Source organism: Scardinius erythrophthalmus, assembly GCF_964197995.2.
Source record: "Scardinius erythrophthalmus genome assembly, chromosome: 12".
NCBI lineage: Eukaryota > Metazoa > Chordata > Actinopteri > Cypriniformes > Leuciscidae > Scardinius > Scardinius erythrophthalmus.
Window position 1 is genome coordinate 21,985,853 of NC_138232.1, and position 27,400 is coordinate 22,013,252.

At 37.7% G+C, this 27,400-nt stretch overlaps 1 protein-coding gene across 1 annotated transcript in view; it reads left to right on the forward strand.

Annotated features, from left to right (window-relative positions):
* Positions 1-27,400, forward strand: part of usp43a (ubiquitin specific peptidase 43a) — a gene marked incomplete at its 3' end in the record, with an annotated part of 117,568 nt that overhangs the window by 1,459 nt on the left and 88,709 nt on the right. Inside the window, exon 2 of the mRNA XM_081380354.1 lies at positions 12,721-12,870. Within this exon, the coding sequence (XP_081236480.1) occupies positions 12,721-12,870 (150 nt within the window). The remainder of the gene's footprint in view (positions 1-12,720; positions 12,871-27,400) is intronic.

Here is a 27,400-nt window from a genome sequence, read left to right on the forward strand (position 1 = left end):
ACCACTGAATCGTTCTAAATTGATTCTATAAAACGAACTCTTCAGAAGAACCGATTAATAAAATAAATAAGTAGACTTCCTCATCACTAATTCAAAAGTCTGCTCTATGCAGTCAAGTGTCTGTGGTGGAAGTGGGAGGGGCTTAGAGTAGGAGGAGACAGGTGAATCACCTGTCAACAATTCCACCAACTTGTTTCGCAAGTATGCAGAATGTTTTTAATTGTCAAAAGGAGTTTTGTTAGATCAGAAAAGTCATTTGTTTTTACTTTGTTTTCCTTTTTGCAGGAAAAAAATGGCAATAACACTACCTACTAACTGGCAATAACACTAGTTTAAACATTATGCATTTAAAACATCCAGATAAACAGGATAAGAATCAGGATAGTGTCATCCACTAACAGCAAGATTGCTCACAGCTATTTAGTTATGTACAAATGCCTTGAAGGCACAGTATCTAGAATCTTGTAACTTAATGCTAGAGAAAGAGAAAGAGAGGGAGAGAGAGTCGCACATTAGTCCACACATTCTTAACAGACTTTGCCCCTGGTGTTCACATTCATTCAGATCTGCCCTGTTTACCCTTTATGAGGACAGTTTCTGCTCTGTCTATAGACCTCATTAGCCTATAGTATCAAGTGTATCAAAATGCACCCTTTTAAAAGCCAGCCTGTCCTGGAATTTCACTCTAAAAGTATTTCTGAAGCCTAGTTATAGGTTAAAATGGTCCTTTAAACTATTAACTGTAGCCTTCTCCGTCATGGTTTTAAATAGTCCTAGACTATCTAGTCCAGAGTTTAATAAGATGATTTCCTGGAGGAAGAGCTACTCCAGGACTAAATTGAGGCTTAAATTAAACCTATACCAGGAGCCAGGTTTAACTTCAGGTTAACGTTGTGTTTCAAAGAAGACACATGTATTACTTGGATATTATACAGTTGTGGTCAGAATTATTGGCACCCTTGGCAAATATGAACGAAAAAAAATTACAAAAACCTAACCTTTCATTGAAGCAAAACAACTAAAAATGGGGGAAATCTCATTGTGAAATGTTTTTTTTTCCCTCTCTCTCTCTCTCTCTCTCTCTCTCTCTCTCTCTCTCTCTCTCTCTCTCTCTCTCTCTCTCTCTCTCTCTCTCTCTCTCTCTCTCTCTAATACACATTGTCCACAATGCCACCCTTTTATTCAATACTTTTTGAAACCTCCTTTTGCCAAGATATAAACTGTTTTCTTTCTATTTTGTGCGATTTTCTTGACTTTCTGATTTTTGTAAAGCTCAACAATCTTTTGCTGCACATCAGAACTAAATTTCATGTATATAATAATTAGTTTACTGTCATTGTGAAGGGAAAAGAAACATCAACTAAGCCGTTTTCATCATATTAGGCACAACAAGATTATTAATGAATGTGTACATATTGAGAATTAATATAATACAATTGGCACCTTCAGTAAATTAAAAAAGCTTGGCTTTAGGAGGGTAAGAGACAGGGCAAGATGAGAAAAAGAAAGAGAGTGATGGATAAGAGGAGAGAGCAGGTATTGACAAATAATCTACTGCCAGCTAACATGGTTTTAAAGCTATATTTCTTATCTTTTTTGGCCTTCAAACATCTTGAAATGCACAGATCAGATACATATTTTTTTTACCCTTCTAACAACCTAAAATTTAGGACCTCAGTGATTATAAAGCCCTGCCTATGGCCCTGTATTAGGCATAAGATCAATAATGAATGTGTACATATTGTGAATGAATTAAAAAACTTAGTTACCATTTTAACCTATAACTTCCTGGTAGCCTTCAGTAAATTGACGTGTCTGGGACCCTATGTTTACTTTTTTCAAAAATGAAAAGCCTTTATCAGTCAAATCTCAGCTTTAGGAGGGGAAGAGCCAGGGCAAGATAAAAACAAAGAGAAAAAGAGAGTGATGGAGATGAGGAGAGAAAAATAATCTACTGCCCACTGACATGGTTTTAAATCTATTGTTATCCAATTTTTTGCCCTTCAAAACATGTTAAAATGCATGTATGTAACTGCCTCACATTTGGGACCTCAGTGATTATAAAACCCTGCCATATGCATGTTAATATGCAACTATAGTTAATAGTGAGAATTAGACCCTAAACTAAAGTGTTATTATTATTTTCTTTTTCTTTTTTTTTAAACCATACCCTCGTTGGGGGCTGAGCCCCCCTAAAATTAAAATCCTAGAATCGCCCCTGGTACCGGTCAAATGTGTAACTGGATCATGTGACACTGAAGACTGGGGTAATGGCTGATGAAAATTCACCTTTGATCTCAGGAACAAATTATATTTTAAATATATTAAAATAGAAAATCAATATTTTAAATTGTAGTAATATTTCACAATATTACTGTTTTTTCTTCTGTATTTTTGATCAAATAAATGCAGGCTTGATAAGCATAGTAATGTTTCCAAAGTGTTTTTCTACTGCCATTGTTTTTCTTGGATTTGCTTCTCAGTTCCATGCAATTTTAAGACTTTGTTGGTTCATTCCATGTTTTATAGGCAACCTCTGTCTAGGGGTGGGAGATATTGACAAAAATGAATATCTCGATATTTTTTTCCAATAACTCGATATCGATATTCAGACGATATTTTTGCCATCCTTCAAAGAAATGTGTGCAAACTGGCAAAGAAGGTCCAATTGGTCTTTTGACTTGCTGCATTTTACCTATGTAGGCTATAAAAGAAACAATAAAGGAGCTAACTAAACAGAATCTGAGGAAGCCCCTATCTTTTTCCACTTACAAAAAAAAAAAAAAAAAAAAAACGGAACTAGGCACCTTTTGCAACAGTGATTATTAAATCAAACAACAATATTGTTGATGATAAATTCAAAGTAAAAAAATATATATTTTCAAAACGCTATAAATCCATCCATTTTTTCCCCAAAACGCTATAAATCCATATAAATCCAAGTCTTTTCTCTTTTATTTTTCGTGTTTGCATTTATGAGGAAAAAACAATATTAGGCTACGTGTCAGTTCTCCATTATGGACGCGAGTGCTCTGAAAGCGGCAAAAAGACTAAAGACTTTCAAACTTTCACCGAGACCTCAAAAAAAAGCACAAAGCCTTTCTTTAAAACGAATTTCGTTTTGTATTAATTGTATCTTAATTTTTCATTAACCAATTTCCTGGATTTACATTAAAATACAAATATAGGCTAGCAATCACAACATAAGGCGCCGGTGCTTGAACTGGAGATTATATCATCATGAACCGAACCGTAGCCTACTCGCCTCACAGGCCTAAAAAATGTGAAATATATTTACAGAAATCTGGTTCTAAACAAAACCATCCAAAACAAAATAAAACTATGTAGCCTAATAAATGTGCATTTCTCCGTTGCGTTCACAGCCTACTGCGAAGATCGCGAGTCATTAACCCTCTGGGGTCTGGGCTGTTTTTGGGGCCCTTGAGATGTTCTGACATGCCCTGACATTTGTGCTTTTTTCAGTTGCTTATAAACATATTAATGGCAAAGGTGTAAATTCACTCTATAAAGCACAAACAGGGCTACCATAATATGTGAGCCATGTGTATGTACATGTTTTCATTTTTGAGAGAATAATGTTTATGCGTGGTTATTGAAAAAAATAAAAAATAAAAATTCTGAAATAAGGCCACAAAACACATAGTAAATAAGTGTCAATAAGACTTTTGACAAATGGATGTCCTCGCCTAGTGTTTTTTCTTCAAAATTATGTGAAAATAGTCTTGCTTTATCGTTCACATAAAACCATACATTGATTTAAATTGATGTAAAACAGGTTTTGCTTGGAAAGCCAATATGCGAGGGGGAGGAGTAGTTTACACCTTAGATTACAGTGTCCCACCCACTTTGCATAATGATGAGCCATTCACTCAGGTGTGAAACTGACTGAGCCACAATACAAGAACAACAGATATATTTAGAAGACTTATATTGACCATTTAAGATTTTGCTTACATCTATCTTGTAAATATGTTTTGCTATTTTATTAAAAAGGTTACAATTACAACAATAATTACAATTTCAACAATATTTCAAGTGTACTCTTTCTTTGTAAAAAAAAAAAAAGATTATAGGCCTACATTTTATCTATGTATTCATATTTCAGTCGATTTTTACTCATCTCAGTAGCAATTCAGTTTGCTAAAACATCATCATTCATTCACACACGCGATTTAAATTTAACTTCTGGCAAAGATGAAGTTGACGATAGGCTATTGACTCGCGATCTTCGCAGTAGGCTAGTGTTTTGGATGGTTTGTTTAGAACCAGCTTTCTGTAAATATATTTCACATTTTTTAGACATGTGAGGCGAGTAGGCTACGGTCTGGTTCATGATGATCTCCAGTTCAAGCACCTTATGTTGTGATTGCTAGCCTATATTTACTTTAAATCCAGGAAATTTGTTAATGAAAAAATTATTAAAATTAAGATACAATTGATACAAAACGAAATTCGTTTTAAAGAAAGGATTTGTACTTTCTGTTTTGAGGTCTCTGTGAAAGTTTGAAAGTCTTTTAGTGCTTTTTTTAGAGCGCTCGCGTCCATAATGGAGAACTGTCACGTAATATTGTTTTTTCCTCATAAATGCGAACACGAAAAATAAAAGACAAAAGACTTTTAAGTAAAACTTACTCTGAAATTGTGTTCTCGGCGGAATTCGCTCTTCAAAATGCTGCCGTTCGTCCTCTGAGGAAAAGGTGCATTCTTCCTCGCTGTCCAGAATCATCTGAAGGGAGTCTTTATTACCGGAGAAGCGTGTCATACTCAAAACGCGATGAACTATCAGTCTGAAGTCTGATGAACAAACTGTGTTTTTATGGCATTGATCGGGGGGCGTATGCGATGCATACTAGATCAGGTAAACTATTTACATGTGAATCGCGCCGGGGGCGGGGCGGCTGCAGCTCATTTAGAGATAATGAAGGGAGAAGGAAAAACGGTACCTCTCCTTGCTTTCAAAGGGATTACATGAGTTAAAAACATTTGTTTTTTATATAAATTACTTCATTTAAAAGAGGAGATTTCAAGCTTCATAAAGACATATCTCACGTGCCTGTGTGAGAAGTATTCGCTGAGTTATGATTCATTTTCGGACGCGTTTCAGAATGGACTACACGGACAGAGAGAAGGCAGAACTCGCTTCGTGATTATTTTTCTTTATTTGGCAAAAAGCACAACATTTTGTTTTTATTGTGAGTATACACAAAAATAATACACATTTAACAGAATCGATTGATGTATGAAACTTGTTTTATAAAATCAAAGTCAAAAGAGTATTTGGGGTCTCAATTCAACTCATAAGGAAAAAAGCGAGCAGATCACGCCGGCGTGATCTCCGACCTCTGAGGGTTAAAGCCTATCGTCAACTTCATCTTTGCAGCCGACACAGAAATTAATAAACAATTTAAAATGTCTTATTGCATTATTTTACATATTCATAATCATTACTTTTGGTGGATCTTTGAGGCAGCTTTTTAGGTTTATGGCGTTTTGGAAAAGAGCTCTTCACGTAACGTTTCACCAAGGCACAGCGGCTCTTCTGCACATAAGAAAAAAAGAAGAGAAAAAGCACGGACTTACTAATTACGAAACTTTGATGTGGTTGAACAGGTGAAACAGTCACAAATTCCTCTGCAACTCAAACCTTCTCAGTAGGCTACGAGTTATGAAGGAAGAGAACAGCATTACAGTTTTCAGCGCGTCCTCCTCTGATTGCTGTGTTCTGACTGAAAAAGTGCGTGCAGGAGCACATGCGCAAACGGTTTGTAAAATGTCCTTTTGTAAAATGACATATGATAAAATAAAAATAATTCATATATCATTTTAAAAACGGTTTTGCGCATGTGCTTCTGCGCGCACTATTTCGAATTTACGTATGCGTTTTTGACGACGCGGGACCATGGGCTGGGCCACTCGGAGGGTGCTTCCGGGAATAGTACTGCTCTACAGTATTAAAAATCGCTACATATAATTGTTTAGAAGGTTATTGTGTGCGTTATTTGTTTTCTCTTTAAATTCTTTCAGCTCTTTTCATGTTTGGGGGGTCGGATTGTACAAATTATGAAATATTCGATATCCCAATTTTGCATATCGTCCAGACAACAATTTGGATATTATCGTCTAAACGATATATCGCCCACCTCTACCTCTGTCATACTAATTCAGATTATCACAGTTGGTTTGAAATGAATTCTTGTTTGTTTTTGTTCAACCAGGTGTTAGCAATCTGTACTCAATCTGTGTTTCATAAAGCCATTTTGTAAACCACGATTAGCTATTCTAGATTAAGGCCTACTCCTGGACTTATTTAAACCCTGTCCGAGACCCCCAACCCCGCACACACACATTTTAGTGCACACATATTCAAAGAGTCATTAAGCAAAACCCTCTCAAATTTGTCTCATTATGGCCACGAGTTTAAAATTCATTTTAGTATGATTTATAGAGTTTACATGTATTATTCATAAATGTATTATTATTATAGTGGCCATAATAATTCCTTCAGTGTATTTGTAAAACTAAATCGAAAAGTGTGTGTGTGTGTGTTTGTGTTTGTGTTTGTGTGTGTGTGTGTGTGTGTGTGTGTGTGTGTGTGTGTGTGTGTGTGTGTGTGTGTGTGTGTGTGTGTGTGTGTGTGTGTGTGTGTGTGTGTGTGTCGTCTCGGTTACCCAGCAATGTGCAATACTGATACACTCACCACCTCAAGCACAGCTTGTGTTCTGCTCAAATATCATCCTAAGATGAAATGTTTCTGATATCTGTCCCATTTCCATGCATTCCCCTTTACTTCTCAACAACACCCTGTCCTGTATGTTATAATAAATAGAATGTATTTAGTTTCTCTGTCATGATGAATGGCACTTCCATAGGAACAAAATGAAATATGATAATTAATAGTTTAATTAGTTATACTTAACCATTCGGTTTTGTGCTCGTCTTGTTTACAGGGTTTGGTTTGTTACTGAATAGTAAAGACATGAAAGAGGCCATGCATATGGTAGAGGCCACAGTGGATATTTAGTCTCTGAGGTGAGGAGATAAATGATGAGGGTGAGAAGGAAGGTCAGAGGAAAGTGAATAACACAGAGCCTGGACATCAGCAGAAATGAATGACTCCTCCATATGGAGAAACAAGACAAGACTGGACATTATGACTTTTATGCATCTCTCTTTGATTTTCTTCCTTCCTGCCTGAGTTCTATATTCATGCCAGTGTTTCATCGTCCAAACTCGGTCCTGAAGGGCCACTGTCCTGCAGAGTTTAGCTCCAGCTTGCCTCAACACACCTGCCTGGAAGTTTCTAGTATGCCTAGGCAAGCCTGCAAGGTTAGCAAACAAAAAAAGTGTAATGCCTGCTATAACGATGCAGGGAAGGACACCAGTAGCATTTTTTTAATAGATGTCAATGGAGGAGATGCTTCACTATACTGAATAAAGTGCTTTTGTGGGAAAACGGCTTATCATTTAATGAATTGACATCGGCTAATCTTCAACATGTTTGCTCTTAAATATACGTGTTGGATTGATCTATTCACTGAAAAGCAAATGCAATCACAGACAATTGCGTGACAGGTGTGATTCAGTTTACAGCACTTCTCATTCATTTCTATGATATCCGCAAACAGTCGCACAACTCTGTAATGGCTCTGTAAAGGCTGTAATGTGATTGGTTATCAAAGCACACGTGATCCAAGTTAGCATTACGCTTTCTCCAATGTTAGAGCCACGGACACTCGTATCTCCCATTAAGAAGACCATTTCTGGCATAGTAAGACCTTGATTAGCTGTTCAGGTGTGTTTAATTGGGGTTGGAGCTGAACTAGACTGAATCTGAAATTGCCCCCCTATACCCTCAAATAGTACATTATTTGAAGGGACAGTGGTGTCCGAAACCATAGTGGACATTATCAAGTAAACTAATTCAATACCACATTGCACCGCAATAATGAGTGTACAGCTGATGTACACTCGACGGCTGTCCGAATTTGCTCACTCGTTTTCATTCAGTTCTTCAAGTGAACTGTATTAGTGGACTAACATAGGAAATAGTGGATTAGGGGGCGATTTCGGATTCGGTCCCAGATATTGTCTTATTATAAGGAGATGAGAGGGTCTGTGGCTCTTACCATTGGAAAAAGCGTAACGGCTAACTTGGATCACGTGAGGTACCTCATCTTATTATGGCACTGACGTCAGTGGCCAGCTTTCAGAGTTTTATGACAGACAGTCACAGTTACACACAGTTTCTTGTGGAGTAGTGCGTTCGTCTTGTGAGTAAGGTTCTATATTTGGTGTTATATCGCTAGTAAACGTACAGTAGGTCTGCAAAGTTTGTCGAATGTGCTTTACTGAGTGGAAAAAAAGTGTGAATTGCTTTGTAAGATTCAGATTACAGTGCACATAAAACCACACATTTAAGGTTTAGATTTGAATCTGTAGGCTATACATAACAGAGATACTAGTCATTAAAAATGTAATTGTAATTTAATTGTTGAATTCTGGAATCCATATTTCTTGAAATCTTTATATTTTGTTTACCTTCGTTCATTAAAAAGTGTTATTATTATTAGGCACAGCAGTCATAAATCATTACAATTCAAGTCTAATTCATTTGTTGAAATCTGGAAGCCATGGTGAGTACACATTATTATTGTGTTTATTTTTAATAAAATACATTTATTTCATTAAACAACAATATAATACAATTCATTTTATCTTTATTCATTAAAATGCATCATATCAGCACCATAGTGCATGGCAGTCATAGTCATTCAAGTCTTATTATAATTGGCAAAGAAAGAAAACATCGATATTGTTTATTTTCTTTAGACAATATAGATAATCGCTCAATATTACACAATGGCTATTATTAAATACTACTACACATTTGCTGCTGGTAATGCCATGAATTGAGTCTTACCTGTCGCGACATACCTTACTCTGCCTACTGTTATAAAACAACATTTTATCAAGGCAAAATCTACATTTAGTTCCCAACAAAAGTATTGTTTAGTGTAAAACATGTTGATGATTAGCAAACAGGCTGTCTATTCATTAAATGATAAGCTATTTCCTCACAAAAGCAATTAATTCGGTGTAGTGAAGCCTCTTCTCCATTGATATTCATTAAAAAAAACGGCCTCTTGTCTCTTTCCCTGCGTATTACCGCCAAAGCTGGAGCATTAGCTTTTTTGGCTAAAGGTTGCAGGCTTGCCTTCAGTGGCTTTGTCTTATCTCCCAATTATAAGACCATTTCTGGCATAGTTAAAGGCATACCTTTATTAGCTGTTCAGGTGTGTTTAGTTGAGCTTGGAGTTAAACACTGCAGGACAGTGGCCCTCCAAGAGCAGGATTGGACATCCCTGATCTAAATCAATCATGCAAATGAAAAAAGTACATTAGAATGCCATGGTACAGTATCTTCTTTATACTGATTTATTGATCAATATTGGGGTAAAACAAATGTAAGCTGAGCTCGTTTACTAATTTCTTTCACCAGAGGCTTTTAGATTACATACTGTGCCTACATACTAAATTGGTAATTAGGTAGTGCTAATCACACTCGAAGTTGAACCGCTTTTTAATAAAGAGTCAAATTTGTATGTGACCTGTTCGCCTTATTGCTGTGAGTGACAAATTTTTAAAGTGGAAAAATGAAATTGGTGCCTCCAGGATTTGCATGATGTGTGTAATTAAAAAAATGTTTCCAACACTTTAAGATGACAAATTAAAAATAAGAGTCAGTCTGTCCTGCCTTAGTTAAAATTGAATATGTAAAATATATCATACTGAGCTATGATATGGACACATATGCTTTTTTTTCTCAAAATATCCCACAGGTCAGATTAGATTCCTCAATGAGCCATATTCGGCCAACTGGCCACGTCTTTGACACCCCAGATCTAAAATGGAAAACTAGTTGATTCTAAAATGAAAAGATGAATGTGGTAAAGGAACATTCCAGCGCGTCTGTCTGGAAAGCTTAAGAATAGGAGGGAAACTCTGCTAGCAGCGCTGAAGCTGAGGTTATGTAATTCATCATGTTGCTTTGAATTGGCAATGGAACCAAGACAGGTCGTGGTAACCTGCTAGACTTGTTTTCATTCTTGTGTAAGAGAAAGGAAAGGATTGTTCTCGGAAGTGAAGGGAGCTTGGCAATGTATGTCTAACTAATTCACACACAAATAGTATTGTTTGCCCATTGGAGCTTTATATTGTAAGAACAAAAATGAAATGTTTTACAACTTACAGGGTTTCAAAGTCTCTGTGCTATTATGTTTAGTGACTTATATGAAGTTCAAACAGTTTGCTACAGTATGAAAGGGTTGATAGTTGATCAATGGCTTGTTTGCGACTAGCTGGGAGGAAGAAAGTCAAACCCAGTCAGTTTAAATCTGTTCAGAGAAGGGTTCGATTGAACTCTGTTGATTTAATTTCCTAAATATCTCATACTAGAACACCTGTTAACCTGCTGTGGCTGTAGGCCTATATACATGTCAAATAAAATACAGCCTGAAGTTCCTGTTGTTGTTCGCATTTCTGTTCGTTAGAAGTATCAGTTTACAGCCTGCAGTCCTGATAGACAAATATCCATAGGTGTAAATGTCATAAAGTTGCAGTACAAGGACATCTTGGAACTTTGGACCCGGTTTACTCATGCAGACATGATTTGAATTGATAAAGGGTATCCGTGCTTCAGGTGAGCTGTTGTGACAAATAACATTGAGTATGGAACAGTCAGTGTGAATGCCCTTAAAAGAACAGAACGCCCCAAAAAATAAAATTATATCATTATTCACTCACCCTCATGTCATTGCAAACTTGTATGACTTTCTTTAGGAACATAAAAGAAGATATTTTGAAATTGTTTGGGGTTATGCTATACACAATGGAAGTCAATGGTAATCAAAACTGTTTAGCTACCAACATTTTTCAAAATATCATCTTTTATGTTCCGTAGAAGAAAGAAATACATACAGGTTTGGAACGACATGAGGGAGAGTAAATAATATACTCTCTACTCTCTAAAATAAGGATCATTTACATTTTTGGGTGACCTATTCCTTTAAGTCACTGTGTTGGATTTGAGGACCAAAAACAGTCCAATTTGTGAATGAATCATTCAGACAAGTTATAACTTTACTGAAAGGATTTATAAGAATGACTCGTTCACTAATAGGACAGCATTACTTCTCTCTTGAACTTGTCAAGGAGTGCTCGGGTTAGACTTCAATTTCAGTCAGTTTCTTACACAAAGGTTCATTTGGCTTTAAAATACTCTGAATATAGTGCACGCTTCAACCATTTTTATCATACTTTTTTGGTGCTTTCGCATCAGTTTTCATTCATTGTAATTGCTTGGAAAAGAGCAACCATTCAGCTTGAGCTACCAATGAGCTGACATGAGGGTGAATAAATGAAGACTGAATTTTCATTTTGGGTGCACAATTTTTTTGATACAGTTGAGCAAACACTATAGCAGTGATGAATGTTTTTCATCTTGTAAATAAACATGTTGTGCTGGTTAATGCAATACCGAAACCATATAAAATGAGAAATAAACTTTTTTTGAGGAGTGGAGAATGCAATATTTGAGGATTTTGTTTTTCTTAAGAGAAGAGATGAAAATGAGGCAAAATGCAAAATGAGGTTCCATTTTAGAAGGACAGAATTTCTGGTCCTACTGAAGCTTTGTGATTCCCAAAATCTGCCTCTATCCCCGATCAATCCAAGTATTTGTAGATAAGGAGATTAATATGACCTGATTATGTGATCAGATTTCTTTACATACTGTCTGTTGCACAGCCCTCACACTCAGATGGCAGTGTTGGAGTTTGACATGTTCCTCACATATCTTTGGGCATTTTGTGCATGTTCGTTTTTAGGCCTCAAATAGTTCACAACAAATCAGGTGTAAACTGACTTTTCAAAGCTTGAGAGAAGGAAGTGAGAGAAGTGGAAAATCTCTCTTCATTAAAGTTCATTTTTGGACTCATTATCAGATGAAAATGTGTTTATCTTAGACAAGTTTGCGGCTCAAAATGTCACTTTTATTTCTTACAGCACCTGTAAATAAAACTGCAAAATAAACAACACCTCACCTTGTATATTTTCAGAATATACAACAGTTAAGGGCTGTTCACACCAAGAACTTTGACTATAAGATAGCTATAACAATAACTATATTAACGTCAACACGAACGCATGATGCAGTTTTGTATACTATTAGTGGGCGCTGCAGTCATGTTGTCTGCCACTTTAAATGCTCGTGCTCTTTAAAGTTGGGTGGATTTTGATTGGCTGTCACTGTTTTAATAGTTCACAAGTTGTAAAAAAAAAAAAAAAAAAACATCTGAAAGTGAGTTCAAAGATATTGATCATAGTTGTCATTAATCATCATAGTTGTGGTGTGGAGTGGACTACTTCTCAAAGAATTAGAGCAATTATTAAAACTTCGTATGTATAGTTATCATTATAGTCATGGTCCTTTCTTTAGCTCTGGGCCACTAACTTGGTTGGTTGAGTAGTGTTCCAAGGCTGTTTATTACCACAGCTGTCAACTTGTGAGTTTCATATTGTGTTGATGTGAAGGGGAAAAGATTTGTAGATTTGTTAGAAGTTATCATGTCATTTGTTTTAAAACTTAATCCAGATTCCAGATCAACATTTATCTGACACAATCTCCCGCTCCTTCCCTAGAGTGCTGTGTCCAAGTATGGTTCCCAGTTCAAAGGAAATGCTCAACATGACGCTTTGGAGTTTCTGCTCTGGCTCCTGGACAGTGTGCATGAGGATGCCAATCTCTCCACCAACAACAACCACAGCGGCAGAGCCAAATCGTCCAGCAAGGTAACACACCACCATCAGTCCTTCTAAACGCTCTTTAAAATATTTTTTAAATCAACTAGGTGGTGAGACAATCCAGCGACCAGCATTGTAATTTTACCACTAAATGGTTAATATCAAAAATAAAAAAAAAAACAAGAAAAAAATGACTTAAGCTAGTAGATTGCACTAAACGACTAGTCCAGGAGTTCTCAGCTCTGGCCCTTGAGGTCCACTTTCCTGCAGAGTTTAGCTCCAACCCTAATCAAACACAACTGCCTGTAACTTTCCAGTAATCCAGAAGCTGTGTCCGAAATCATAAAAATGCTGCCTTCGGAGAATGCTTTTCAAGGTAGGAAGGCATCAAGGCTTTTACGAATTATCCAATGTTAGCTTCACTTCCTGTCTCCTAAGATACCTCCATCTGATGTTTTTTAAAGACAACATAGATGCATCCTTCGCTACCTTTGATATCCCACAATCCTGTGCGTTCCATTCTGTGACAGTAAAGGTCTTTGCACATTGAGTCCAAAATTTTCGCACGTTAAAAAATAAATACGACCTCACGTTGTCAATCACATTTACACACTGCCCCCATAACTTTATCACTTTAAAGCTGTTTAAATAAAGATGACTTGATTTGACAAGGCTTAAGCCTAGTCCCAGACTAAAATGCATGTTTGAGCTGCTTTAACTGAAAGCAACTTGCACTGACATATCTTAAATTGTCAGTGCCATTGTTTTGTCTCAAGATGCACACCAGTAATTTATTTTTCTAAGGCACGTTTATAAAAGCCTAATTTGTCTGTGGAAACCAGACCTTCATGTCATTTCTAGCGAGAAATTACTATTGTTGTAGTTAAATATTTGCTTTTTTTCACCAAAGGTCTCTCTATCTAGCTGTAGATCATTAAATCTTTATGCTCCCTCAGAAGTCTGTCCGTTTGAGGAACAGTCATGCACAAACGCTGCTTGCAAAGTCATTGCCTGATAGGGTAGCAAGGCAACAAGTCAGCTGCCTAAGTTTTCGGACGCAGCCCTTGATTAGCTTGTTCAGATGTGTTTGATTAGGATTGGAGCAAAAGTCTGCAGGAATCTGGAACTCGAGGGCCAAGGTTGAAAACCCCTGGACAAGTCTGTTGCCATGACCCATCCTTGCTTAGGAGATAAGTGTTTTTCTCAGCACACAGCATCTGATATGCTATTAAAATGCTTGTTTGTTTCTATAAAGATATTTAGCATCCCAATAACTTTAAATATGTAGTTTAAAGGATAGTTTCTGTCATCATTTACTCACTCTCATGTCGTTCCAGACCTGTATGACTGTCTTTCTTAAAATGAGCGCTTCTAAGAAAAGAAATAAACTAATTGCTAGAAGTTGTAAACTTTGTGAAGTTCATGCCATTGTGAAAAGTGGCAAATGACCAGGCTTGTGTCTTAAAGTTTGCCAACAAACTTTGTTTTCAGAGTTGTCTCTGAAATATTTTGTGCTTATTACTTGGAGGGAAACTTAGTTAACACACAGTTTCTGCTACTTTCTACTTTGCAGTCCAAAACTTCAGAATAAGATTCCACTTCAGAATAACACTGTAAACATCATAACCTGCAATAGAGCTATTTCTACACATAAAAATTTGTTTTGTCGGTATAAATGTATGATTCAGTGATATTAAATAGTATTTTTGATCAGTTAATTTAGATATTACCATTTTTCAGTGTACAGACCTCTGGTTTGGATAGAAATCTGCATATTAACACATTACAAAATTATAATAAATTGTTCTTGGTTATATTGTTAACTTTAAATGCTTATTCGTGCACTGACATGCATTAAAAAATGATTTGGTTCCCCGTTTGCGTTACAGTCCAGTTCATTAGTTCATGTTCAGTTCACCCCCCATAACTGCATGACTATTTTTTTTTTTCTTCCATTGATGAGGCACCGCATCCAAACTACCAGTCATCTCTTGTGTGTCTCTCTACATGGTGTTTCTACTGAGTCTGAGGTCTCAAACTCCATTAAGCTAATTGCAGCCTAAGATACGACTCCCCCCCCCCCCCCCCCCCGTGCATGATACATTGGCTGACTAGTTTTCCTGTTTCATTTGTTAACTTTTGTGCTAGAGAGAGTGTGTAGGAGGGAAACATGAGTGAGTGGATTGGTGTGGGGGTGTTGTGAATGTGTTGTAACGCTCTGTATATTTCAGTAAGACCTTATTGTAAGTGTTTATTCTCTTTAGAAATCTATGAGGAATTAGGGAGCGTGGAATGCACTTGGGGTGTTTAAAAGAAGGTGCAGGTTTGATAATTACACATAATCACCCTCTCAGAGTTTGGAGGCTGTTAGAATGCAGTAGATTGTACAGAGTGTCAGACAGCAGCAGGTCAGCTCAAGTCTGTTTTGGCAGTGAACACACTTCAGCCTTTGTCTGCTGTAGTGGCAGCAAACGAAGACGCCAAGCCTGCATGGTAATGTGGCAGCTCCATCAAGAGCCATTTTTAGACTCATCACAGAATGGGTCCGTATCTCTGGCCCCATCACATCACACTCTGATCTCATCCAAACAGAGACACAATTATTACCAGCTGAATAACAACTAGACACTTTCATACCCCGTTATTGCTTACAGTTTTACATTTGAGTTCGAAACTCTTGCAAACTCTCGTTTAAATCAGTGAAGCTTTACACTGTGTGTGCGATCGTTGATTGTATAGGGTATTTTTATAATTTTGGTGTGCAGTTTGCTTGTGCCTGCATTGCAAGTGAGTGGTGCAACATGATGTGTGAGCACTAGGAAGATTCCACTTCTTTTTTACAACAGGAGGGACCGAGTCTGAGTCAAGACAGAGACCTCAAGAGGGTCGAGTCAGAGTCGTGACCAAAAAATATTGTGTCGGATTCAAAACTGAGTCCAAGTCAAGAACAAGAAATATTGCATTGAAATCAAGACTGAGTCCGAGTCGAGACCAAGAAATATCGTATTGGATTCAAGACTGAGTCCGAGTCGAGACCAAGAAATATCGTACTGGATTCAAGACTGAGTTCGAGTCGAGACCAAGAAATATCGTACTGGATTCAAGACTGAGTTCGAGTCGAGACCAAGAAATATCGTACTGGATTCAAGACTGAGTCCGAGTCGAGACCAAGAAATATCGTACTGGATTCAAGACTGAGTCTGTGTCGAGACCAAGAAATATCGTATTGGATTCAAGACTGAGTCCGAGTCGAGACCAAGAAATATCGTACTGGATTCAAGACTCAGTCCGAGTCGAGACCAAGAAATATCGCACTGGATTCAAGACTCAGTCCGAGTCGAGACCAAGAAATATCGTATTGGATTCAAGACTGAGTTCGAGTCGAGACCAAGAAATATCGTACTGGATTCAAGACTGAGTCCGAGTCGAGACCAAGAAATATCGTATTGGATTCAAGACTGAGTCCGAGTCGAGACCAAGAAATATCGCACTGGATTCAAGACTCAGTCCGAGTCGAGACCAAGAAATATCGTACTGGATTCAAGACTGAGTTCAAGTCGAGACCAAGAAATATCGCACTGGATTCAAGACTGAGTCCGAGTCGAGACCAAGAAATATTGTATCAGATTCAAGACTGAGTCCGGTCTCGAGTACTACAACACTGATATTCACAATTTAAAATGTCAAATATTTTAAACATAGTTTCAACCATACAAATCAAATGTTTCTAGTTAGAGAGAGAACAAGAGAAATCGAGTAAGAGATGACGGGTCAATTGTTTTTCCTGGGCTGTTTGTAAAAATATCAGCACGATTTACCATGAAAGTGCTCATTTCAGTGGTTAACCTCAAAAGATTTAGAGTTTACTCAGAAATTAGTCGGTCTTGGCTATAGCCTGATGTACTGCGCCTACATGATCACAAGAATCTATATCAGTTTGAAGGAAACATGTATATAAATAGTTGTGACAATCAGAATCTTCCTAGTGCTCACACTTTAATAGGATTTACCCAGCAAAACGGAACCTTCTCTGAAGGAAATATAAAAAAAAAAAAGCCCAGCTGTCCATCTGTAATTTACCTTCATCAATTTAAATTATTTTTTTAAAGACCCTATTCCGTTGATGTATGGAAAAATTAAAGCAATACAATTTGCATTCTTCTCTACGTAGCTCTTCCAAACTTTCTGGAGGTGAATAATTTTAAAAAGTGGTTAGTTTTGCACTTGATGGGAAAAAAGCTGCACTTCAGTTTCTTTGGCTGTTGTCACAAATTTCTCAGGTACACTTATAAACTAAATCCAGACACATTCATTAGTTACTGTGAGATCCCTTTGCCTTGATGGAAGTGGTGCTTATGGGAAAATAATGGATCCAAGGATGGTCTGTTTACAAAGATTGACTCGCTGGTATGTCTTTCGTTAATAATTGCATAGAATATTTCGTATTTGTTTGCACAGAAGAACTTCTCACGAAACATTTCTGCCTAAAAGCCCCAATATACTTCGAAATTGAAGAAAGAACTAATGTAACGTAATTTCAAACAAAATCAGGCCAAAACCAAAGTTCATTTGGAGTTCGATTTGGGAATTTGAAACAGCTTGCCAAAGAGAGCTTTTCCAGAAAAGTTTGCTCCAGCTGGTAAACACCGTTGTACTACCATTGGTCCGTGGATAGGTGTGCACGGAGGCTCTGCCTTCATTTCTTCTTTTGAGTCCGTAGAGCTGAGACGTCTGCGAGTGAAAACATAAACACACTGGAGAGCTGCTTTATAGTAGAAAATTAAGTTGTACTTCTTCTGAAAATATGTTTAAAACAGTAAAGCTGCTTGATTTTAAGCAATCTATTGTATAAAGTGCTATATAAATAAGCATCACGTGACTTTACTGAAGTGCCGAATTGCAGAGCTTGTGCAAACAATTTCACGTTGCTATGATCATCAGATGCTTTTCTTATGCTTTATAAAAAAAAATGCTTGCTGTTTTCTCAATTTTGTTGTGTGTTTATTTTGTTATTGAGAGGAAAGCACACAGCACATATTTAAATATTCATCTAAACGCTGCTCTCAGCAGTGTGGGTGGGGCCGGATGTTCGCTAACAGTATATCGCTGGTCAAGTATTTCGAACTTCGTTTTAACCGCTACACGAAGAATGAAAAATAACTTAGCCGCGAGTATATCGGCACCTTAATTCACAACGTGCTTATGTACATGAATTTGTTCTTAATATTGTTTGAATGTTTATAAATTTGGAGTATTCTAAATGAGCAACCACCCAAGGTTAGTCATTTGCATAAAACACACCTAAATCTCTATATAAGGGCTTTCCATACAGCCTTGCCTTTACAGCCTTTCGTCACTCTCAGCAAACATATAATGCTCTCTAAAAATGCAATCTTGCCTAAGATCATGCACAGCAAGATTCTTTAATGATGCCAGGTGTGCATACTTCTAAACCAGTTCAAACACAATAAACACCTTTTATACAGACCTCTCATTAGCCAGCTTTACTTGTGTACCAGTGTTTCTGCGTTGTCATGAGCAACTTCACAGTTTAAGCTATAATGCAACTTTTCTTACTCTTTCACTGTATATGATGAAATATATTTGTGATTTTTGCCTATAGAATAAATATAAAAATCTAGAATAAATTGAATGAACGTTATGAACGTTTGAAAACATTCATATGCAAATGTTATGGACAAATTATTGCGTACGCATACTTGGTGAATGAGACGTTGTCTTTAAACAGGATGTCATGCTGGATATGAGTGTGCAGTTTCGGGCACATCTATGAATTTTTCACAGATGGTCTTCCATATTGCTGTCTGAAATCGGCAATTCCAATCTTACTGTCTGGCTTTTGATAGTCAGGGTTCAATGGTAGCATGGCTTACCATTTGACTGTATTTGCAAATTTGTATTAACAAAATTGATGTAGGGAGTGACTATATAAGAGGGGATGGTCTTGACATTGATGTGGGTAAGTCTTGCATGGTATAGTCTAAATGAAAAGCCCATTTTTAGATTGCATTTTTATTTAATTTATCTAGTTCAATCCATGTATTTTCTTTAAAGCAAATATAATTCGATACAATAATATTTCTTATATAAAATTTCAGTAACACTTTAGTTTAGGGTCCAATTCTCACTATTAGTTGCTTATTAGCATGAATATTACTAGGATATTGGCTGTTTATTAGTACTTATAAAGCACATATTAATGCCTTGTTCTGCAAGACCACATTCTGTATCCCTAATCCTACCCAATATCTAAACTTAACAACTACCTTACTAACTATTAATCAGTAATTAGGAGTTTATTGAGGCAAAAGTCATAGTAAATAGTTAGTCAATAGTGAGAATTGTACCCTAATATAAAGTGTGACCAAATTTTTTTATGTAACTACATTTTTTGACTGTGTCTATTTATAATTGGTGCAAAATAATTGGTGCAAACAGTATCTACAACTTGGTCAGAGTCTTCACCTCTCCCTCACCAAATACACTTAATGCTACATGTATCCTTCTTGAGGAGCAGGTGTTACAGAGAAGCATGTTTTCAAACATCAAAACATTGACGACAATGTTTTTGAAATTTTAATTTGATGTTCGTCTTTGTGCTTGTTGGCTGAATTTGAATTAATTCATTATTCGTTTTTCTTTTTATTTGTGTGTTTCCAGATATGTCTTCAGGCATCTCTTTATCATTCAGCATTATTTGAGGGAGCTGCCATTTTTGCCACACTGTGCACTATTTTTGATATATTGCGTTGTCATTGGTTTCAGATTAGACTGTCCCCAAGTGCCTCAAAAATATCTGTGGCCACTTTCCATGTCGATCAGATGGCTTCTCCCAATAGTTGCATGTCTAATCTGCAAGACTCTGAATGCAAAGCCGAGCCTGTTTGCTTGAAGTGGAGTGTCTCTGGAGAGACTGTCCTAATCTGATTCCAGCTGTGCAGACTTTCCTTCAGATTGGTAGTGGCACTGAAGACCTATTGAGAATAAACAAATAATAAGAATCTAAGGTAAAAACAGGAAAGGAAACAACCCACTCATTTGAAAAGCTTTGAGGATTGTATGTTTTTTTTTTTTTTTTTTTTTTTTTAGTGTCCTGATGGCCTCACATGCAGCAGAGAGAACAAACCAAATCTCTTTGACACCCTTGTCATCTCAGTTATTTTGTAGTGCTAAATCCTGTTCAAACTGACATCGACAAAGCACCCAGAAATCGTTACATTTTAAAGAGACATTAAAAAGCGTCATGATGGTATTTGTTGTTTATATGAGACTTTGTTTGCAAAAATATTAAAGCACAAGACTTATTGCGATTTATTGGATGTGAGGACGTTGGATGTAAATCTGCTCTGAGCAATATGCCCATTATTATGCAGTCTCCCTTTTTGTATCAACTACACTATTTGTGTAAAATAAAACTAATAACCAGGGCTTGACATTAACTTTTTTTGTTCACCAGCCACTGTGGCTAGTGGATTTTCAAATTTACTGACCACAATTTTGACATTGAAACTATGGATAAAAACTGCTATATAGATATATTTTTTTAATATTATCTCATAATTTGGCATAAATCTCATAAAAATATATTAGGCTGCTGTCACTTTTAAGTCCAACTTAAATTAAAATTGACCCTATTTACTTTGTTAGCGCATATTACTAGTCTTGTGGTGAAAAATTAATCCGTGCAAGTTAATACACAGAAAACAATTGTTTTCCGTCGTAATCTTTAATCAAAGTCTGAAACGTTACTTCCGGTCTGGAATGGCTGATGATGTAGGTTTGACGGCTTGGGAAACGCTTAACCACTCCCCTCAAATCGTTAGTCTGCTATGAGCAGAGATGGAGAGGAGGAGCGCTAGAGTAAAACCCTGCCCTCTGTTCAATATTCCTTTTCACTGGGAAATACGTCACAACACTGGAGAAAACTCGTTTGCAACTTCCGGTTCACGCGGACTTTAAGACCTGATGCATGGATCCATTATACTGGTAGTACTTAAGTGGCTTTATGTGGGCGCACTTTGAGTGTGAGCACAAAATCTGCGCGAATGAGTAAAAGTATGCGCAATACACGCAATCCCACGCCCGGCTATATTACAGTACACATAAATGTCAACCTGCCGAGGTGGCTAGTAGTGACTGCGTTACACGGCACTACTGAAATCCACCTGCATTTGGCGGGTTGGCGGGTGTGAAAGGGCACCTACAGTATTATGACTCTTTTCACAAGATGTAAAATAAGTCTCTGATGTCCCCAGAGTGTGTATGTGAAGTTTTAGCTCAAAATTGTCATTTTTTTGGGGCTCAGAAAAATGCGCTGTTTTAGTGTGTGCCCTTTAAATGCAAATGAGCTGCTGCTGCATGGCACAGGGGGCGGAGCCTCACGAGCTCGCGCTCAGATCCAGGACAATCTCATCTGATAATATCAGAACAGAAACTCTCAGTTGCGGTGTTCATTTCGACTTGGAGTCGGACAATAATGCCCACAGAGTCGGAGAATATATGCTATATGGAGGTAGAACAGGTATAGTTTAGTTTAATTATGGTTATAACTTATGTCATCTGCTTTTATCCACTATTAATACAAGCCTGCTGTAGCAGACCCTGTCCAAATGATGACCAAAATATACTGATGAGTTCAGTGTATTGTACATCACACAAAAGATGAAGCGTTAGTTTTACTCCAGAGAATCACAGTAAGAGCTGAATAAACACAGTATAAGAAGTGAGCAATTAAAGTCTTATCCATAAACTCTCTCTCTCTCCCTTTCATTATCATGGAACATACACAGCGAAGTACACAAAACACTCGTTACAACTAACAGTAAACGAATATATACACACCTTTTCAGTGGGTGCTTAATAAACTGGTAAACCTTATATCCGTAAAACGACTCCATGAGCTGTCATAAAGTGCGTGCTCTCACTTTCATTTCTTCCGTGTCCAGTCACGTTAGTCCTGTCTGAAGACCGTAAGCTGGATCACAAACAGTACAGATCCATCCTCGAGTAACAACGGGAGTAAATGAAGACTGCTATGTTCATTCTTACATCCATCAACAACACACCTCAATCGCTTAGGAGACATTCTTGTCTACAGCTGCTCAAGCGTCGAAACAATGGCGGACTCTGTGTCCAGCTCACTCAGGGCGGGTCTATGCTCAAACTGCAGTGTCAATCAACAGTCGTGGGAGGGGCCTGTGCAAAGTGATGTCACATTGCCCCGAATCTGAGAACAGCTTGTTCTGAGACAGTGCTTATGATTTATGGGGATTATAAAAAAAGCACTGGGTGGATTTTTATCATTATAGGGTGGTTGTGTACACACACTGCCAACACACATTTATGTTCAAACACCATGTAAAAGTGAATTTTGCATAATAGGTGCCCTTTAATGTCAAGCCCTGCTTATAACTATTTATGATCTGTTATTTGTTTATTAGTCAATTATAGTCTATAACAGTGGTTCCCAATCCTGGTCCTGGGGACCCACAGCTCTGCACAGTTTGTATGTCTCCCTCATTTAACACACCTGATTCAGATCATCATCTCGTTAGGAAAGAGCTCTATGAACTGAACTGGGTGTGTCAGATAAAGGAGACATATAAAATGTGCAGAGCTGTGGGTCCCCAGGACCAGGATTGGGAACCACTGGTCTATAATAGTAAATGAGTCTTTGATCTGTCAGTTTCTGTGTCTTGCGGTGTCACGTTAAAATAGTTCTGGCTCGGGCTTAGTATAGACGTTTTGGAACGCAGGAATGTATTCTGTGTGAACGCTCTTTAAGAAACTTCTTGCCTGCTGAAATTTCAGTGTTCATTCATGGATGAATCAACGTCATGGATCAAGTCTGAATCACTGTTGAATTTTGTTTTGATTTTGCAAACATTTTGTCTTACTTTTCATACAGACCTTGTTAAAATTTCGAAGCATTTTGTTAACTTTTTAGAAAATTTAGCATCAAACATAACTTAAACATGTTTGTTACATTTTTAAAACATTATTTCAACACTGAAACAACAACTTACATTATTTCAACCACATTTCAGTGTTGAAGGATGGTCACGTGCCGGTTGGGTTTGATCGAGGTCTAATGGACCCTTATTTGTCAGGGCTTCCTTAAAGGTGGTATCAGTGATTTCAGGCCCAAAAATATTTTTATCACATTCATCTAATCTTTCCTAACGATCTGCTAGCTGCCCGCCCCATAAGCATGCCGTCAAAAACCGCGTCTCTGTAGGCAGCCTAGGCTCTGAGATCTGCACACAAAAACAAATGGTTTAGCCAAACACTCAAAACCAAAACAAATAGTGTTCCAACCAATCACCGACAGGGGGAGGGTGTTGTGAGGTTTTGAGCCAGCTTTTTCTTCAGCTCAGACTTCGCGTGCAGCCGTGCACGAGCACAAAACCTCACAACACCCTCCCCCTGTCGGTGATTGGTTGGAACACTATTTGTTTTGGTTTTGAGTGTTTGGCTAAACCATTTGTTTTTGTGTGCAGATCTCAGAGCCTAGGCTGCCTAGAGAGACGTGTTTTTTTGACAGCATGCTTATGGGGCGGGCAGCTAGCGGATCGTTAGGAAAGATTAGATGAATGTGATAAAAATATTTTTGGGCCTGAAATCCCTGATACCACCTTTAAGATCGACTAGTTGGCTGGTCCTTCACACAATGACTAGTTTTAGAGATTTTTCAAATCCCTAGTTAGCGCATTCACCGACTTGAATGCTTACTAGTGTAGCGACGGACAATACAACAACCAGGTGACATCCATTGATAAAATCACTGGCAGTGGAGCTTTAGTATGTATACTAGTATTGTCTCCAGGGAGTTGTCTACTATTTCAGTTCTGCTATGAATTCAGACATTGTTCCAAGAACATCTGCTCTAAAACAATAGTACAGTGATGACTACATGGTTTTCAATAGGGGCCATCTAAGTCAAACACACAATGAAGAGAGATCTTTAGAAGCAGTGAACTATGTCACACTGGATCACTTTTGGACAAGCCTCTGTAAACACAGCTCTGAGATTGAGGCATCATGAATATTTAACAAGTTCAACCTAAGAGAGACCGAGAGAGTAAGGGGTTGAAGTCATAAAGGGATGGAGGCATATGCCACAAAAGACAGGAACATTAGACTGGGAATTGATCGGCTGAGAGGGCAGAAAGCACATCCGGCTCACCATCACCCGTTCCTGAAACCTCAGGGGTGCTTTAAAACTGCACCATACACTGTGTAATGGCACTCTGCCCTCTTAATGAACCCTTTAGAGGTGAATGGGTATATTTTAAGCACTTTTAAACATAATAGACTTTTAATGACCCCCCTGTGAGGAATTTTGCTTTTTTCCCCTTGGCTTTTCCATCATATTATGTTGCTTTCACTATAGGTACTTCCTTTGTGACAAGGACTTTTTAAAAAAAAAGTGCACTTCTCTAAATTGCAGATTAAAATCGTCGTTAACAATTGATTGGTGTTTTATACTTTTTGCATAGTACAAAAAGTATGGAAAAGATATTCCATAATATATTTATACTGTGATAATGCACAGTGAATAGAGCTATATAAATTTGTAATAAAATGAAGTGTATGTCTGCGATCTGAGCTGTTAACGTCTCTCTCCTGTGATTAAGTGCCATTGGTGTCCATTCAAACCCTCAGCTAGCAGGTACCCACCTGACACACGTACATGTTCCCTAGACACTATTAAAGGGCCTATAATGGATTTCACTGCTGCTTGAAATATTTAACACTTTTTTTGGGGGGAAATTTTGATTAAACCAATGAATATTTCAGATAAACTCCCTAAATAGTGCAAAGAACAACTAAAATATTCAGAGGCATCTAAACTTTTGTCTATTCTTTGAAGTGAGATGTGAACTGTGTTGAGTATGTGTTGCCGATAGGTGTGTGTGTGCGCGCGTGTGCGTGGAGGTTCAAGTCTCTACTTCTACTGTTGTGCAATTGTATCTTAATGCTACATAAAAATCTACACACCCTGACACATTTCAGAGAAAAAAATGAATTAAAAAATCTTGGAATAACTAACTGCATAGGTGTGTGCACACCCTTTTATAACTGGGTATGTGGCTGTGTTCTGAATTACCTAATAATCAAGTTCATGTGAAATTGTCTTCACCTGACGTGACTAAGGAAAAAGAAAGAAAGAAAAAGTTATTACTTTTTCTTGTTATATTTTTTTGTCAGCAGTATGTTTTAAAATGCCCTCATCCTTCCCTCGACTCATTTTGACCCAAAACTCATTTAAAAATAAATAAATAATGAAGTGTTCATCGGAGTGGTCCAAGACTTTTGTCACACTTGAACAACGAATACGAGGAGTTTTGTGGTTGAAATTTAAAAAAAGTAATAAATCCCTTCCCTCATGGGTCAATTTGACCCCCCAAGGAATGCTTCAGTACACATAGAAAACCTAAAAATGCTAAAACTTTACCAAAAATCTATTTTATAATGTCTACATGTGTATCTTAATGCATACTGAAGAGAAATTACTTTAGGACCCAGCGGAACAGCTCATTTGCTCTATATAGAGCTATAGAGCTGGTAAGTCCCGCCCCTTCCGCTAACCCCGCTGGACCTCTAGGTTGAAAAATCGTCAATGCAAGTGAATGGGAGAAAATAATTATTTTCTGGTCCCGTTTGAATTTTGCCATGAATGTGAACATATGTTGTCTGTGAATTTTTTATATAACTTTTCGTGTAAAGAATGCTACAATTTAGCGAGTAGAAGTTTGATACGGTTAGACTTTGTGTGAAAGCACTTTGTGGACTACAACTCTTCGCTGCTTTCGACGCGTTTGAAACGTCACCACCACTCACACACGGACACTAGCTCACGGATCCCGCTAAACATGGCTGTGTCTTTGGTGCACTTCACCGCCTTCTTTCAGGAAGAGGACAAAATCGTTATCGTTGAGGTTCGTGAAAACCACGGGTAAGTCAACTTTATGGGGTGACGTCACATAGGCGACATGTAGTCTTTCTCGTTATGTCGTTTCCACAACTGCTAGCCGAAGAATCATACCATATACTGTCAAACTCGTAACATGAAAAGTTATATAAAAAATTCACAGACAACATATGTTCACATTCATGGCACAATTCAAATGGGACCAGAAAATAATTATTTTCTCCCATTCACTTGCATTGACGATTTTTCAACCTAGAGGTCCACTTGGGGCTTTACGGAAGGGGCGGGACTTACCAGCTCTATAAGGCCATCTAGTGGCTAGAATCGTGAAATATCATGTTATATATTTTTTTTCCACAAGAGGTCGGCAAAGACACCCAATGTAAGGTATTTTGAGCTGAATTAAAAGGGTAATGCATGAAATTTAGTTATTTTGAATTTAAGTTGAAAGAATGTGTAGACTGTGCTTAAATTATTATTTATTTATTTATTGATTAAAATCTAGTAACTTAAAGGTAAATAAAATAAAAATAAAAAATGTACAAAAAAATTGCATTAAAAATAGAAAAGATATTATCAAAATGAAATGAAATAAGCTTTCTGGACAAAAAAAAACAGTATAATTTTTGGTTTCGGGTAATTTTGACCTGCGATGAAGCTGCAAGCGGCGATAGGACTGCTTGTGTAGACAAATAGGTGATACAACTGCCATTATTAATGTTAGATTAATGTTACTAACCCGCTGACTCCGACCTCGTCTACTCCGTGCGTTCCTCAACATCGGTCCCGAACGTCGAGGTCGCGATCAGCCATGGTCTCGTTCACTCCGGCTCCAACATGCCATCACGAAGCCTGGATTTTTCCGCAGCGGAAGTTGCGAGTCAGGTCTAGACCAAGAAAACTCTCTCCGACCCTCCCGGCTTTCGAGATATCCACACAAAACCGCTTCTCCCCTCTTCGCGAAACAGAACGCGATGCTGTGATCATCGGCGATTCCATCGTTCGACACGTACACGTTACGTTAAATAAAAGTAAGGTGCATAGTCACTGCTTTCCTGGTGCTCGTGTTTCTGAAATCGCTGCTCACGTTCCCGAGATTCTGAACGAGCGCGTCGGAACCGTTGTCCTGCACGCAGGAGGGGCCGACATCAGGCTGTGCCAGACGGAGGTTCTGAAGAAAGACTTCAGGAATCTGATCGATACGGTACGCAGCACATCGCCTGATATAACGATTATTGTGTCAGGACCGCTTCCCACGTACCGACTAGGTCATGAAAAGTTTAGTAGATTATTTGCGCTTAATGAATGGTTAATGTCATGGTGCAATGAGCAGAAACTTCTCTTTGTAAATAATTGGAATCAGTTTTGGGAGCGTCCTAGGCTATACCGTGCTGATGGCTTACACCCAAGCAGATTCGGATCGGATCTTCTGTCAGATAACATCTCCAAAATGTTAAATACCTTTTGACTAGTAAACAAAAGTCCAAATCATAGTCTCTGCTGCACCAATTTAACTGATATAAATAGTGTAGAACATTGCATAGAAACTGTGTCTATTCCTCGTTTAGTGAGATCAAATCAGAAATCTACTGCAGGATCTAGAAAAAATCTAATTGTTATTAA